This window comes from Mobula hypostoma, chromosome 15 (assembly GCF_963921235.1).
Source record: "Mobula hypostoma chromosome 15, sMobHyp1.1, whole genome shotgun sequence".
Taxonomy (NCBI): domain Eukaryota; kingdom Metazoa; phylum Chordata; class Chondrichthyes; order Myliobatiformes; family Myliobatidae; genus Mobula; species Mobula hypostoma.
In genome coordinates, this window is record NC_086111.1 from 15,732,773 (window position 1) to 15,747,956 (window position 15,184).

The following is a 15,184-nucleotide window of genomic DNA, read 5'->3' on the forward strand; positions in this document are numbered from 1 at the left end:
TTAAGGGCAGGGTGGTAGTTGGAGGCAAAGTTAATGAAATTGACTAGCTCAGCATGGGTGCATGAAACAGCACTAAAGCAGTCGACAATGCAGCAGAGAAGAGTTGGGGAGCATTACTGAACCAGGCTTGGAACATGGACTATTCAATGTAGCCAACGAAAAGTCAGGCATAGCTGGAGCTCATGCGGGTGCCAATGGCTACACCTCAAATCTGAAGAAAATAGGAGGAGCCGAAGGAAAAATTATTGAGGATGAGGACCAGTTCTGCCAGACAGAGGTGGGTGGTGATGGAGGGGATCTAATTGGTTCTTTTATTGAGAAAGAAGCAGTGAGCTTTAAGGCCTTCTTGATGAGGGATAGAAATGCATAGGAACTGGATATCTATGGTGAAAATGAAGCAGTCAGGGCCAGGTAATTGAAAGTTAGTCAGGAGAAGTATTGCGGATGCAAGTTGGAAGGGACAGAACCAAAGGGGATAGAATGGAGTCAAGGTATGAGGACACGAGCAGTTTGATGGGGTGAAGCTGAAGTCAGATGTATCAGTGTTACAGTGCAGTAAAGGGAATTACAGAGGTATGAAAGAGGAGTTGGAAAAGTTGACAGGAAGTGAACATTAGCAGGGATGCTGGCAGAACAGCTGGAGTTTCTGGGAGCAATTTGTAAAGTGCAGGATAGATACAAAGAAGAAGTATTGTAAAGGGAGGATGAGGAGACCATGGCTGACAAAGGAAGTCAAAGTCAGCATAAAAGCAAAAGAGAGGCCATATAACAGCAAAAAATTGTGGGAAGTTAGAGGATTATGAAGCTTTTAAAAACCAACAGAAGGCAACTAAAAAACCATAAGGAGAGAAAAGATGAAATATGAAGGTAAGCTAGCCAGTAATATAAAAGAGGATACAAAAAGCTTGTTCAGATGTACAGAGAGTAAAAGAGAGACAAGAGTGGATATCAGACCACTAGAAAATGACACTGGAGAAGTAGTAATAGGGGACAAAGAAATGGCAGACAAACGGAATAAGTATTTTTCATCAGTGATCACTGTGGAAGAACTAGTAGTATACCAGAAATTCAAGAGTATTAGGGACAGACGTATTACTAAGGAGAAGGCGCTTAGGAAGCTGAAAGGTCTGAAAGTAGATCAGTCACCTGGACCAGATAGACTGCACCCCAGGGTTCTAAAAGAGGTAGATGATGAGACCACGGAGGCATTAGTAGTAATCTTTCCAAGAATCAATTAATTCTGGAATGGTTCTAGAGGACTGGAAAGCTGCAAATGTCACTCCACTCTTCCAGGAGGAGGGAAGTAGAACAAAGAAATTTATAGGCCAGTTAGCCAGACCTCAGGGGTTGGGAAGATGTTGGAGTCAATTATTAAGGATATTTGGAGGCTCATGATAAAATAGGCTAAAATCAGCATGGTTTCCCAAAGGAGAAGTTTGCCTGAAAAATCTGTTAGAATTTTTTGAGGAAATAGCAGGTAGGATAGACAAAGGAGAGTCAGTGGATGTTATTTACTTATAATTTCAGAAGGCCTTTGACAAGGTTTGCATATTAAGCTGCTTAACAAGATAAGAGCCCATGGTATTACGAGAAAGATACCAGAATGGATAGAAAATTGGCTGACTGGCAGAAGGCAAAGGGTAGGAATAAAGCAGGCCTTTTCTGGTTGGATGCTGGTGACTTGTGGTGTTCCACAGATGAAACGTAATGTACAGAAGTGTATAGTTATGCACATTGGTAGAAGGAGTAAGGGCACATACTATTTTCTAAATGGGGAGAAAATCCAAAAATCAGAGGTGCAAATGAATTTGGGAGTCCTTGTGCAAGATTCCCTGAAGGATAACTGAGTCAGAGGTAAGGAAGACAAATGCAGTGTCAGTATTCATTTCGAGAGGATGAGAATCTAAAAGCAAGGATGTAATACTGAGGTTTTATAAGGCATTGGTCAGACTGCACTTGGAGTTTTGGGAGCAGTTTTGGGTCCCTTGTCTAAGAAAAGATGTGCTGACAGTAGAAAGGGTTCAGAGGAGTTTTATGATAATGATTGTGGTAATGAAAGGGTTAATGCGCGAGGAGCGTTTGATGTCACTAGGCCTGTACTCGCTGGAGTTTAGAAGAATGAAGGGTATTTCACTGAAGCCTATCCAATATTGAAAGGCCTCGATAGAGTGGATGTAAAGAGGAAGTTTCCTATAGTGGGAGTCTGGGATCAGATGGCACAGCCTCAGGTTAGACGGGCATCTATTTACATGAGATGAGAAGGAATTTCTTTAGCCAGGGGTGGTGAATTTGTGGAATTCATTGCCACTGTCAGCTGTGAAGGCTAAGTCATGGGTACATTTAAAGCAGAGGTTGACAGGTTCTTGATTAGTCAGGGCAACAAAGGTTACGGGTGGAAGACAGGAGAATGGGGTTGAGAGAGGTAGTAAATTAGCCACGATGGAATGGCAGAGCAGATTTGTTTGGCTGAATAGCCTAATTCTGCTCTGATATTTTATGGTCTTATGATTTTTTATGCATTACATTGCTACCATATAATTGGCTGATCAAACATTTGCAATAACGAGCAAGTGTACCTAATAATGTGGCCACTGTGTGTATCTGCCAGAGTGCTTTTGGGGGTACACTTCTGGAATCTAAGGCCTGCATTGTGTTTCCAAGAATGTTGGACAACTTTGAAGTAATGTATTCTCTTCCATCTGCTGCTCTGTCCTTGTTAGTGGAGGTCATGGGTTTGGTCGTGCCAGTTATAGGAGACGAGATGGATGACTGTACCATAATGCAGATGGTGCTCACTGTTACTGTTTTGAAGGGTGGTAGATGATTCTGAGTCAAACGCTAAACACGAGAGATTTGCAGGCGCTGGAAATCCAGGGCAACACATACAAAATCCTGAAAGGTCATGCAGCATCTGTGGAAGGGAATAAGCAGTCGATGTTTCAAGCTAAGATCCTTTATCAGGACTGGAAAGGAAGGTGGAGGAAGGCAGAATAAGAAGGTGGGGGGAGGGGAAGGAGTGCAACCTGACAGGTGATAGGGAGACCAGGTGAGGGTGAAGGAGGTGGGGGGGATGAGGTTGAAGTGAAAAGCTGGGTTGTGATAGGTGGAAAAGGTAAAGGGCCGAAGAAGAAGGGATCTTATAGGCAAGAACAGTGGAACGTGGGAGAAGGTGAAGAGAAAGTAGGTGTTGGGCAGTTAAGGGGAAGAGAAGTGTTAAGAGGGGAACCTGAATGGGGAATGGAAAAAGAGTGAAGGGAAGGGGGAAAGAAATTACCATTGCTCCTCTGTTTTAGGAGTGGCCTCTTCACACTTCCTTTCCAGTCCTGATAAAGGGTCTTGGCCCAAAACATAGACTGTTTATTCATTTCCATAAATGCTGCCTGACCTGCTGAGTTCCAGAGAGCTAGAGAGAGAGAGAGAGACAGACAGACAGACACAGATAGAGAGATAGATAGATAGAGAGAGAGAGAGAGAGAGAGAGAGAATGTGCGTGTGTTAAACTTCTTGAGAGTTTTTGAAGTTGCTTTCATCTAGGGAGGTGGAGAATATTCCACTGCACTCTTGACTTGTGCCTTGTAGATAGTGGAAAGTCTGTTTTCAAGGGAATCATTCATCAAAGGGTACTTTGCCATGGTATTTACTGTATGTGTCTGGTCCAGTTGTGTTTCTAATCAATAACGGACATTGATGATGAGGGATTTGGTGATGTTAATGTCCCTGAATGTCAATATTTGGTGGTCACACTTTCTTGCCAGAGATGTTCATTGCCTGGTCCTTCTGTGGCACAAGTTTTACCTGGGTATAGCTCATGTCTGAATGTTGTCTACATCTTGTTTCCTGTAGACACGGACTGCTTCATTTGCTGAGGAGTTCTGAATATTGGTAATTGGTGTACTTGTATCAAGCTAGAGCCAAAACTTTGTTTTGCATGTCATCCATATAGATGATTCCAAACGTAAGTAGATTGAGGCTGTCCAAACCGAAAAGCAAACTATGGAGTTATAGCTACAGAGAGTGCAGTACAGGTAGATAAATAAATTGCAAGGGTCGCAGTGAGGTAGCATGAGAGAGAGTCATACAATACAGCATGGAAACAGGTCCTTTGGCCCGACTCATCCATACTGACTGAGCTAGTCCCATCTGCCTGCATTTGGCCCATAACTGCTTCTCTCCATGTGCTTAGCTACATGACTTTTAAATATTGCTAATGTGCACACCACAAGCACTATTTCTGGCAGCTTATTCCAAATACTCACCATGCTTTACATGAAAGGGCTGACTCTGATGTCCATTTCAAATATCTCACCTCTGACCTAAACCTATGCCCTCTTGTTTATGACACTGTCTCCCTGGGAAAAAGACTAGGCACTTTTATTAGGTCATCCTTCAATCTCCTACGTTCTAGGGAATAAAGTTCTAGCCTACACAACTTCTCCTTGTTACCCAGGCCCCCAACACTAGGCAACATCCTGGTAAATCTTGTAAGTCTTTTCTCGTTACTGGTTTACTGTTGGGATAGTAGCCAGTGTTGTAACTTATCTGGAGGCAGGACTGATGAAACGTCTTACCCAAAACATTGCATGCTAATTCCCCTCTATATTCCCCTCCTGCCTAACCTGCTGAGTTTCTCCAGCATTTTGTGTGCGTCAGGTTGAGATGTCCAGGTTCAATTCCTGTTGCTGTCTGTAAGGGGCTTGTACATTCTCCTCACGATTGCATGGGTTTCCTCTGGGTACTGCAGTCTCCTCCCACATTGCAAAGACGTACAGGTTAGGGTTGGGACATTGTGGGAATACTATGTTGGTGTCAGAAGTGTAGTGACACTTGTGTGCTGCCGCTAGCATATCCTCGGACCATGTTAGCCATTGATGCATTTCACTGAATGTTTCAATGTATGTGTGACAAATAAAGCTAATCTCTAAAATCTAGACCAAGAGCTGAGAGATAGACAAAGGGCTGTTGAAAGGTATAAAAAAGAGCAATGCCTTCTGACCAACCACCTGGGCAAGTCCTGGCAGCACTGACCACTCTTCCACTGTGTACCCAGTCCCTTTCTCGACAGATACCTCTCTCAACCCCCAACAGGGAATTGTTAGTCACACAGAGTTAGAGCATGGAACAAGCCCTTCGGACCATCAAAGTCATGCGAACCATCACCACCCTTTACACTAATCCTATACAGATACTCCACACAGTTCATTCATCAGTTCACCCCAGATTCTACCAATATGAATAGTTCAAAGCACAGTAATCACTTAACCCACCAAATCACACATCTTTGGGATGTGGATGGGAACTGGTGGACCCAGAGGAAATCTCACATGGTCACAAGGAATACATGTGAACTCCATGCCCACTCTGCACCAGAGCTCTGCTATTCTCTAGAGGCAATAAAACAGCTCCGGACACCAAACTACTGATAGCCCTATGCAGGAACTATGAATCTCTCTAAAGCTGAGTTAATTAGGAGAATCACAACTTTTTCCTCAATGTATTCCCACCAAAACAGCACCCAAGCACAGAATCGAGCCCTGGCCTCTGGAGGGCTAAGGTAGCAGCTCTGTCAGCTGGGCCACTGTTAGGATCTGATGCAGGGCAGGCCTCAAACACCAGCAGATTGATACAGTAGAAATTCACTGCCGGGTGGTACTGTAACCTGGGGAAAGAGGCTGTAAACTGCACATTGTTGATGTTGAAACGTTTTTGATGTTTAACGTGCTCAAGTTTTTCTCTTTTTCTTTACCGCAAGTGCAGATTCGTTTAGCGACAGCAGCTCGGTGACGTACGAGGCCTTCACGGAGAGCAGGGAAACCTCCCTGATGCCGCCTGTCACACCTGGCACAGCCAGTGGGGAGATGGAGGACAGCGACTGGAGTGAGTCAGTGGCCAGCAGTTCATCCTTCGAAGAAGTTGAGCTGGAATTACAGGGTAATGGGAACCGGCCCAACATATCTCAGCCCGCTGATCCAGAGGACAAGGAGCCCACTCAACTGACCAACACAAAAAGACGTCTGGATATCAGGAGAACAGAGGAGGAATAAAAATAGAATTACGATATATCTTGATGCAATTGGCTCCATGCAGGCAACTTCTTCCAGCACCAGACCTATGGAACGCTTGTGGCAACATTAAAGAAAAGGCTTGAAATTATGGTTTGATTCAGAGCAAAGATGGAAATGTATCAGAATGTGTGCAATATTGTATTTGTGAGCTTGAGTATTATTATTAGTTCTTTAAATAAATCCAAATAATTTGTTTTTTCCACAATTAAAAAGTTTGTGTTTGTAAATTCACCCACACTTCACAATGTGTGCAATTCCAATTCTTGTCCAACACGCTAAATGCTGGAGGAACCCAGCAGGTCAGGGAGCTTCTTTGGAGAGAGGTTTTACTTGTCTGGACTGAACAATATAATCAGAATCAGGTTTAATATCACTGGCATATGTTGTGAAAATTGTTAACTTTGTGGCAGCAGTACAATGCAATACATGATAACAGTTTAATAGTTCCATTTAATATCAGAATGTGCACAATATACAACCTGGAATTCGCAGTCATCCCCGAAAACAGAAGAGTGCCCCAAAGAGTGAGTGACAGTAAAAGTGTTAGAACCTCAAAGTCCCCCCACTCCCCCCTCCCATGCAGAAACAGCAGCAAAGCAATGACCCTCCCCCACCCCACTTACTTCAGTAAGAAAACACATCAGCGTCCTCCACCCACCAATTAAGCAATAGCAAAGCCCCCAAGGGAGACCATGATCTGCAGTACAACTAAAACTAATCGTTCACCTGATAATTTAACATACCACAGTGTCTCTCTCTCTCTCTCTCTCTCTCGCTCTCTCTCTCTCTCTCTTTCTCTCTCTCTTTCTCTCTCTCTCTCTATCTCTCTCCCTCCCCCTCCCCCCCAATCTTCCTATTAAAGGGATAAAGGGAAAGAGAGATGGTACTCAGTGAGAGGGGAGACATAAAACAACTCACTGACTTACGTACAGTGTTAAAGTCTGCCACTTTACTTTTTTATTATTCCCCCCCGCCCCGAGTTCTCCGACTTGAGAATGGACAACAAACTCTCCTCCACCAAGGAGAGAAGGAGAAGGAGCAGGCAATTCGCCGAGTACAGAGCCCCTGACAGCAGATCCATTGTTCCCGACGTTCTGTTTTTTCCCACGATGCTTCAGTTGGTGGCACTGGTGTAGAATCAGCTCACCCACAGGGCCACCAAGTCTCAGAACCCCAAAGGCACGTTCATCTTCTAGACTGCATCCTTGGGATAATATAGGAAATAAAACTCTGAATTACATTAAGTATACATGCAAAGTAGTTAAATAAGTAGTGCAAAAACAGACATTTAAGAAAAAGTAGTGAGGCGGTGTTCATTGGTACAATGTCTATTCAGAAAGAAGCTGGTCCTGAATCATTGGGTGTATGCCTTCAGGCTTCTGTATCCTTCCTGATGGTAACGATGAGAATAGAGGGGAGATAGCTGGTATAATGGGATGAGGGAAAAGGGAGTGGCAAGAGTTGGTAGGCTGGTGGAGCCTGATGAAGAGTCTCAACCCAAACTGTCAGCTGTCCATTTCTTTCTACAGATGTTGCTTGGCCTGCTGAGTTCCTCCAGCATTTTGTATGCTGCTCCATTTTCCAGGGTCTACAGTCTTCTGTCTCTCCAGTTCTTGAATTTAGAGTTTCCCAACTTTTTGGCACATCCAAATGAGACATGGTCACATTCTGCTAGCCCTGCTTGACTGGCAAACATTTTAGGAAAGGCCGGTTTGGATAAACAGAGTTTGAAGCTTGGAAAAGTGCTTTGGAAAACATCTGTTTCTCTTTGAATGGCACGAGTTTCAACAGACTAATTACTGCAAATGGTATTTGCCTTTGATAGTTAACTCTGAGATTTTAATTTGGTATTTAGATTGTGGTGTGATTTAAAACAAAGACCTCTTCAGACCAAATTATATAAATATATCAACAGTACTGATTGGTTGTCCATCATATCTGATGATTTGTACAGTTCTTCTTTGACGATGTGAATGACAAAAAGAAACTTGTGCAGGAAAGTTTTTAAAGTGAAGGAATTGTTGCACGGGAACGGTTCCACTCTCTCAATCTCTGAAGTCTGGGACCAGTGGTACAAGTACTCTGGTATTGGTACAAACTGGGGTCGTCCCTGGTCGCAGCAGATGACCATGACTTCCTCTGTGCCTGGTCAAGCCCTTCGCTCTCCACGAAGCTTTGCAGAGCCGCCGTTGGATCTCACTGTTGATCTTATCCACCTAATTCCCTGGAGCTGATTTTGCACAGTAGAAAACACCAGATGCACAAAGAATTCAGGTCATCTAGGCAATGCCACATGGATACAGTTCTTTTTATGGTCTCCATCTCATCTCCAGGTGAAAAATTCCAGCTGAATCTGACGGGAAAATCTATACAGTTCTTTTCCAATCACCATCCCACCCACACCGTCTGCTTCATTTACAGGCAATCAAAGCTGCTCAAAAAATCATCTGGGCTTTCATCATTCTTTGCCATACAAGATGTAGTAATCCCAATGTCTATGAGAATAGTTCTTTTTTCACTTCCCTGAATGAATTCAGCATCTTGTAGTCACTGGATGAGTTGTCTGCACCAGAGCTTGTTACTGATGATAGAATTGATGGCTTGTAGCCAAGGTTGTGGATGTTACTAAGACAGGTGGAGGGGCTGGTACTGTTGAAGAGGTAGCAAGTCTGCAGAAGGCTTTAGACAGAATAGGCAAAGAGTGGAAGATACAGTGTAGGGAAGTATATGGTCATGCACTTTGGTAGCATTGACTAGTTTCTCAACAGGGAGCAAATTCAGAAATCAGAAGTGCAAGGGGACTAGGGAGTCCTCGTACAGATTTCAGTAAAGGTTAAATTGCAGGTTGAGTTAGTGATAAGAAAGGTAAATGCAATATTAGCATTCATTTTGAGGGCACTAGAATATGAAAGCAAGGATGAAATGCTGGGGCTTTATAAATCATTGGTCAGAGTGTACTGTCAGCAGTTTTGGGTCCCATATCTAAGAAAGGATGAGCTGATGTTGAAGAGGGTCTAGAAAAAGTTTACAAGGATGATCTGGGAATGAAAGGGTCAACTTACGAGGAGCATTTGATGGCTCTGGCCCTGAACTTGCTAGAGTATAGAAGTAAGAGGGGGGAATCTCATTTAAACCTATCAAATGTAGAAAAAGTTAGATAGAATGGATATGGAGAGGATGTTTTCTATAGTGGTGAAGTCTAGGACCAGAGGGCACAGCTTCAGGATACAAGGTTGCCCCTTTAGAAAGATTCAAAGTGTATTTATTATCAACGAATGTATAAATTATACAACTTTCAGATTTGTTTACTTACAGGCAGTTGCAAAGCAAGGAACCTGAAAGAACCCAATTTAAAAAAAAGACCATAGAGAGTGGTGCTCACAGAGAAAGAGAGAAAAAACAAATCATACAAACAATAGGAGTAGGCCGAAAGCCTCAGTATTCATTTCACATGTTAGCGGGCAAGTCACCACAAAGTTTGCAGACATGAAGCACAGTAGCCGGAGGCAGCTTCACAACGTTAGCATCGCAGAGAGAAGCTGCTAGACTATCCGGGCCAGCGCTTAAATTGTGTAAACCTTGTACTAGGAACTGGGCCCATCACGACGAATCTCTTTGGGCCGAGACTTTGCTGCCAGAGAAGCTGTTCTTGACCTCTCCAAACAGGCTCGGTGCTTAGAAAATCCAACCTCGTCCGACTCTCCACACCCTGCCTTTCCAGTCTATCGAGGCTGACGTTTAGATTGCCCAAACAGCTTACTGCACCTCACTCTAGGAACCATGCCCCACTGCGATGAATAACTCCAGGCCTAGATTTCGCTACTGGAGAAGCCGTTCTCAACCTTTCCAAATCGGCTCAACGATTAGAATGATCCAGCGATAGAACAGAGATGAGGAGGAATTTCTTTAGCTAGAGAGTGGTGAACCTGTGGAATCCATTGCCACAGACGGCTATGAAGGCCAAGTCATTGGGTATACTTAAAGCAAGGTTGCCAAGTTCTTAATTAATAAGGGTGTCAAAGTTTATGGGAAAAAGGCAGGAGGATGGGGTTGAGAGGGATAATAAATCAGCCATGATGGAATGGCAGAGCAAACTCGATAGTTCGAATGGCCTAATTCTGCCCCTATGTCTTATTGTCTTATGGTCTTAATCACCGGAGGCAATGAAACAGCCCCAGTCATCAAACTACTGAATAAAGAGATTTTAAAGATTAGCTTTATTTGTCAAATGTCCATAAAAACATTGAAATATAAAGCAAAATGTGTCATTGTCAGCCTTATATAACATACGCAGGAGCTATGAATCTCTCTAACTGATTTAATTAGCAGAATCACAGCTCTCACTCAATATATTCCCCCAACTTTAATTGAGTACTTCTAAATTTATGCCTCGCAATGCATAATATCCCAATTATTTAGCCTGTTTAGCTACTCAGAACTTTGGATCAGTGGATCTCTTCTGCTCACTTTTCAAACATGAATAAAAGTCATAGATTCATAGAGCAATACAGCACAGATACAGTCCTTTAGTCCCAGCGAGCCCATGCCAGCAACAGTGCCCATCCAGCATTTTTGTAAGGTCACTCTTACTCCCCTGCATTCCAAGGAATAAAGGCCTAGCCAGGCCAACCTCTCCCTATAGCTTAAGTCCTCTGGTCCTGGAAACATACTCATAAATCTTTGCTGCATTCTTTCCAGTTTAACTGTGTCTTTCCAATAACGGAGTGACCAAAACTGTGTACGGTGGTCCAAGTGCAACATAATGTTCTAATTCCTAAACTCGGTGCCCTGAATGATAAAAGCCAAAGTGCTAAATGCGTTTTTCTCCACCTTGTCTACCTGTGATGCTGCTTTCAATGAACTATGCATTTGTAGTCCTGAGTTTCTCCGTTCCATTACACACCTAACTGCCCTATTTACCATTCATAATTTAAGTCCTAAGTTTGGCTTGGCTTTCCAAAATGCATCATCTCACACTCATCTGTTTGAAATCTATTTGCTACTTCTCTGCTCACTTCCCTACATGATCAACAAAATCAACAGAACTTCTTCCATTTTAAACAACGCCTAATTTCATGTTATACGCAAACTTACTATTCAAGCCCTGTGGATTTACATCCAAGTCATTTATGTAAATAACAAGGGTCCCAACACCAACCCCTGTGGCACACCACTAGTCACCAGCCTCCATTCTGAGAAACAACTCTCCACCACCCTCTGCTTCCTCCCTCAGAGCCAATTTTGAATTCACTAATCTAGCTCTCCCTGGATTCCACAACCTTCCACACCAACCTACCAAGCAGGACCTTGTTAAAGGCCTTGCTTATGTTCAGATAGACAACATCCGCTCTCCTACCCTCATCTATGTTTTTGATTACATCATCAAAAAACTCTGAAAGGTTCCTCAAGTATGATTTCCCACATGCAAAGCCATACTAACTCCTAATCGAAATCTGTATACCAAATGTTGGTAGATCCTGTCTGTCAGGATCCCTTCTAGTAACGGCCCCATCACTGCTGTCAGGCTGACCTGCCTGTAGTCCCCTGGCTTCTCATTAGTGCCCTTCTTAAACAATGGAAAACATTAGCCACCTTCCTGGCCTTAGGAACTTCATTAGTGGCTAACAATGAAGTAAGTATCTCCACAAGGGCCTTAGCAATTTCTCATCCAGCCTTGCACAAAGTCCAAGGATGCACACAGCCAGACCCTGGGGATTTATCCATCTTAATGCCAATACCTCTTTCCTGGTCAAACAAATGTCCTCCAAAACATCTCCACCTCAGTAAACACTGCCACCCATCTCCTGTGGCTTTAGACATGCATGACCCTGGTGATCTCTAAGAGTTATCCCTTCTCCCTAGCCACTCTTGTCCTTTTAATATTGCTATAGAACCTCTTGGGATTTTCCTTAACCTTACCTGCCAGATCCATTTCATACCCTTGTTTGCCATTCTGATTTAATTCTTCAGTACTCTTAATCTTTTTACTGTGTAGTCAAAGCATTAAAAGTTCAGAATCAAAGCTCAAAGTAAATATTTTATCAAAGTACATGTATGTCACCACGTACTACCCTGAGATTCATTTTCTTGTGGGCATTCACAGTAAACACGAAGAATCACAATAGAATCAATGAGAAACTGCACGCCACAAAATAGAAAAAAAACCAAAATAATAAAAAATAAATAGATAGATAGATAGATAGCTAAATAAATATTGAGAACATGAGTTGTAGAGTCCTTGAAAGTGAGTCAGTTCAGTGTTAGGATGAATGAATTTATCCACTGATTCAGGAACCCGATGGTTGTAGGGACCTAAACTGTTCCTGAACTGATGGTGTGGGACCGAAGGCTCCTGTACATCCTTCCTGATGGCAGCAGCAAAAAGAGAGCATGGCCAGGATGGTGGGGATCCTTGATGATGGATGTTGCTCTCCTACAACAGTGCTCCATGTAGATGTGCTCAATGGTGGGGAGGGCTTTACAGGTAATAGACTGGTCCATATCCACTACCTTTTGTAAGTTTTTCTGTTCAAGGGCATTGGTGTTTCCATACCAGGCTGTGATGCAGCCAGTCAATATATTCTCCACCGTGCATCTATAGAAGTTAGTTTTAGAAGAGGTGCCAAGTCTTACAGATTGCCAGGTATGATGTGGCCATCACTAAATCGTGGCTGAAGGATGGTTGTAGTTGGGAACTGAATGTCCAAAATTACACGTTATATCGGAGGGATAGGAAGGTAGGCAAAAGGGGTGGTGTGGCTCTACTGGTAAAGAATGGCGTCAAATCAGTAGAAAGGTGTGACATAGGATTGGAAGATGTTAAATCCTTGTGGGTTGAGTTAAGAAACCGCAAGGGTAAAAGGACGTTGATGGCAGTCCTCACAACAGTAGCTGGGATGTGGACCACAGATTACAACAGGAAATAGAAAAGGCTTGTCAAAAGGGCAATGTTATGGCAGTCATGGGAGATTTTAACATGCAGGTTGATTGGGAAAATAAGGTTGGTAATGGATCTCAAGAAAGTGAGTTTGTCAAATGCCTAAGAGATGGCTTTTGAGAGCAGTTTGTTGTTGAGCCTACAAGGGGATAAGCTATACTGGGTTGGTAATGAACCGTAGGCGATTAGGGAGCTTAAGGTAAAAGAACCCTTAGGAACCAGTGATCACAATATGATTGAGTTCAACTTGAAATTTGATAGGGAGAAAGTAAAGTCTGATGTAGCAATATTTCAGGGGAGTGAAGGAAATTACAGTGGTATGAGAGAGGAGTTGGCCAAAGTAAATTGGAAGGGGCTGCTGGCAGGGATGCATTCCTGGGAAAAATGAGGAAGGTGCAGGAGATACGTATTCCAAAAATGAAGAAATACTCAAATGGTGAAGTAGTACAACCATGGCTTTCTATTGCAAAAGCAAAAGAAAGGGCATACAACAAAGCAAAAATTAGTGGGAAGATAGGGGATTGGGAAGTTTTTAAGAACCTACAGAGAGCAACTAAAAACATTATTAGAAAGGAAAAAATGAAATATGAAAGCAAGCTAGCAAACAATATCCAAGTGGATAGTAAAAGTTTTTTACAAGTATGTTAAAAATAAAAGAAATGAGAGTGGACATAGGACCACTAGAAAATGAGGCAGGAGAAATAATATCAGGGGACAGGGAGATGGCTAATGAACTAAATAAGTATATAAGTATTTTAAGTATAAATAAGTATTTCTTCACTGTGGAAGACACTAGCAGTATGCCTGATGTTGTAGTGTGTGAAGGAAGAGAAGTGGGAGCAGTGACTATTACAAGGGATAAGGTGCTCAAAAAGCTAAAAGACCTAAAGGTAAATAAGTCACTTGGACCAGATGAACTGCACCCTAGGGTTCTGAAAGAGGTAGTGTTAGAGATTATGGTGGCATTAGAAATGATCTTTCAAAAATCATTGGACTCTGGCATGGTGCCAGAGGACTGGAAAATTGCAAATGTCACTGCACTCTTTAAGAAAGGAGGAAGGCAGCAGAAAGAAAATTATAGACCAGTTAGCCTCCCCTCAGTGGTTGGGAAAATGTTAAGAGTCAATTGCAGTGGATGTTGTATAGTTGGACTTTCAGAAGGCCTTTGACAAGGTGCCACACATGAGGCTGCTTGCCAAGTTAAGAGCTCATGGTATTACAGGAAAGTTACTAACATGGTTAGAGCATTGGCTGATTGGTAGGAGGCAGCGAGTGGGAATAAAATGATCCTTTTCTGGTTGGCTGCCAGTGACTTCCCCTTCTAGTTTCTAAGTTCTGTCCAAATGCCATGTGGCCTCACTGGATGATCCCCCTAGAAACTCATCTCTAATTATTGATGTTACTTCCTACTTCCTCCCTCATCAAAAAGGCTACACCCTCTCCTCGCTTATCTGTCCTTCTGCCATACCTGAACAGTCCTGCCCTTCTTTCAGCCATGTTTCTGTTATGGTTACCACATCCCAGTCCTTAGAGTCAATCCACACTGAGTTCATCAGCCTGACCTGTTAAACCTTGAGCATTGTAATAAATACAGTTCAACTGAGGAATACAAAGAGATAAGAAGGCACAGTTATGAGCAGGGGTTTACTATAGGATATTCATGTACCAGATGGAAATAGCCCAAGTAGCCAAGCTGCTCAAACAAGTAGGTTTTAAGAAACTTAAATAAAGAGATGGTGATGGAAAGGCGGATCATTAACGGGACATACTCGTAGCACGTGGCTAGATGGTCATTTGTGGTGAGAGGAGTCATGGGAAGAGGCCTAGAGGAACCAGGGGAGATTACGGTGTTGGGGAGAGCGAGGGCATAGATGGGTTTGAAAACAAGGATGAGAAGTTAAATGTTGCTGAAACAGGGCGCTGTGGATACGGGAGTGATGTGGCAACTGGACTTAGTTGGATTGAAGGCAAGGGCAGCAGAATTGTGGGTCTATATAGAGCATGGAGGACACTAGGGTGATCTGGCTTAGAGAGACTATCCAATGGTGATAATTTGACCAGGTGATAGAGACAGAAGCACAGAGGCATACAGCATGGAAACATTCTCTGCAGTCCAACTGGTCATTGCCAACCAAGATTACCATCCAAGCTGGTGCAATTTGCCCATGTTTGACCATATCCCCCC

At 43.1% G+C, this 15,184-nt stretch overlaps 1 protein-coding gene across 1 annotated transcript in view; it reads left to right on the plus strand.

Annotated features, from left to right (window-relative positions):
- Positions 1-6,288, plus strand: part of LOC134356716 (testis-expressed protein 264 homolog) — a 440,281-nt gene extending 433,993 nt beyond the window's left edge. Inside the window, exon 4 of the mRNA XM_063067773.1 lies at positions 5,755-6,288. Within this exon, the coding sequence (XP_062923843.1) occupies positions 5,755-6,041 (287 nt within the window). The 3' untranslated portion in view covers positions 6,042-6,288. The remainder of the gene's footprint in view (positions 1-5,754) is intronic.
- Positions 6,289-15,184: the final 8,896 nt, after the last annotated feature.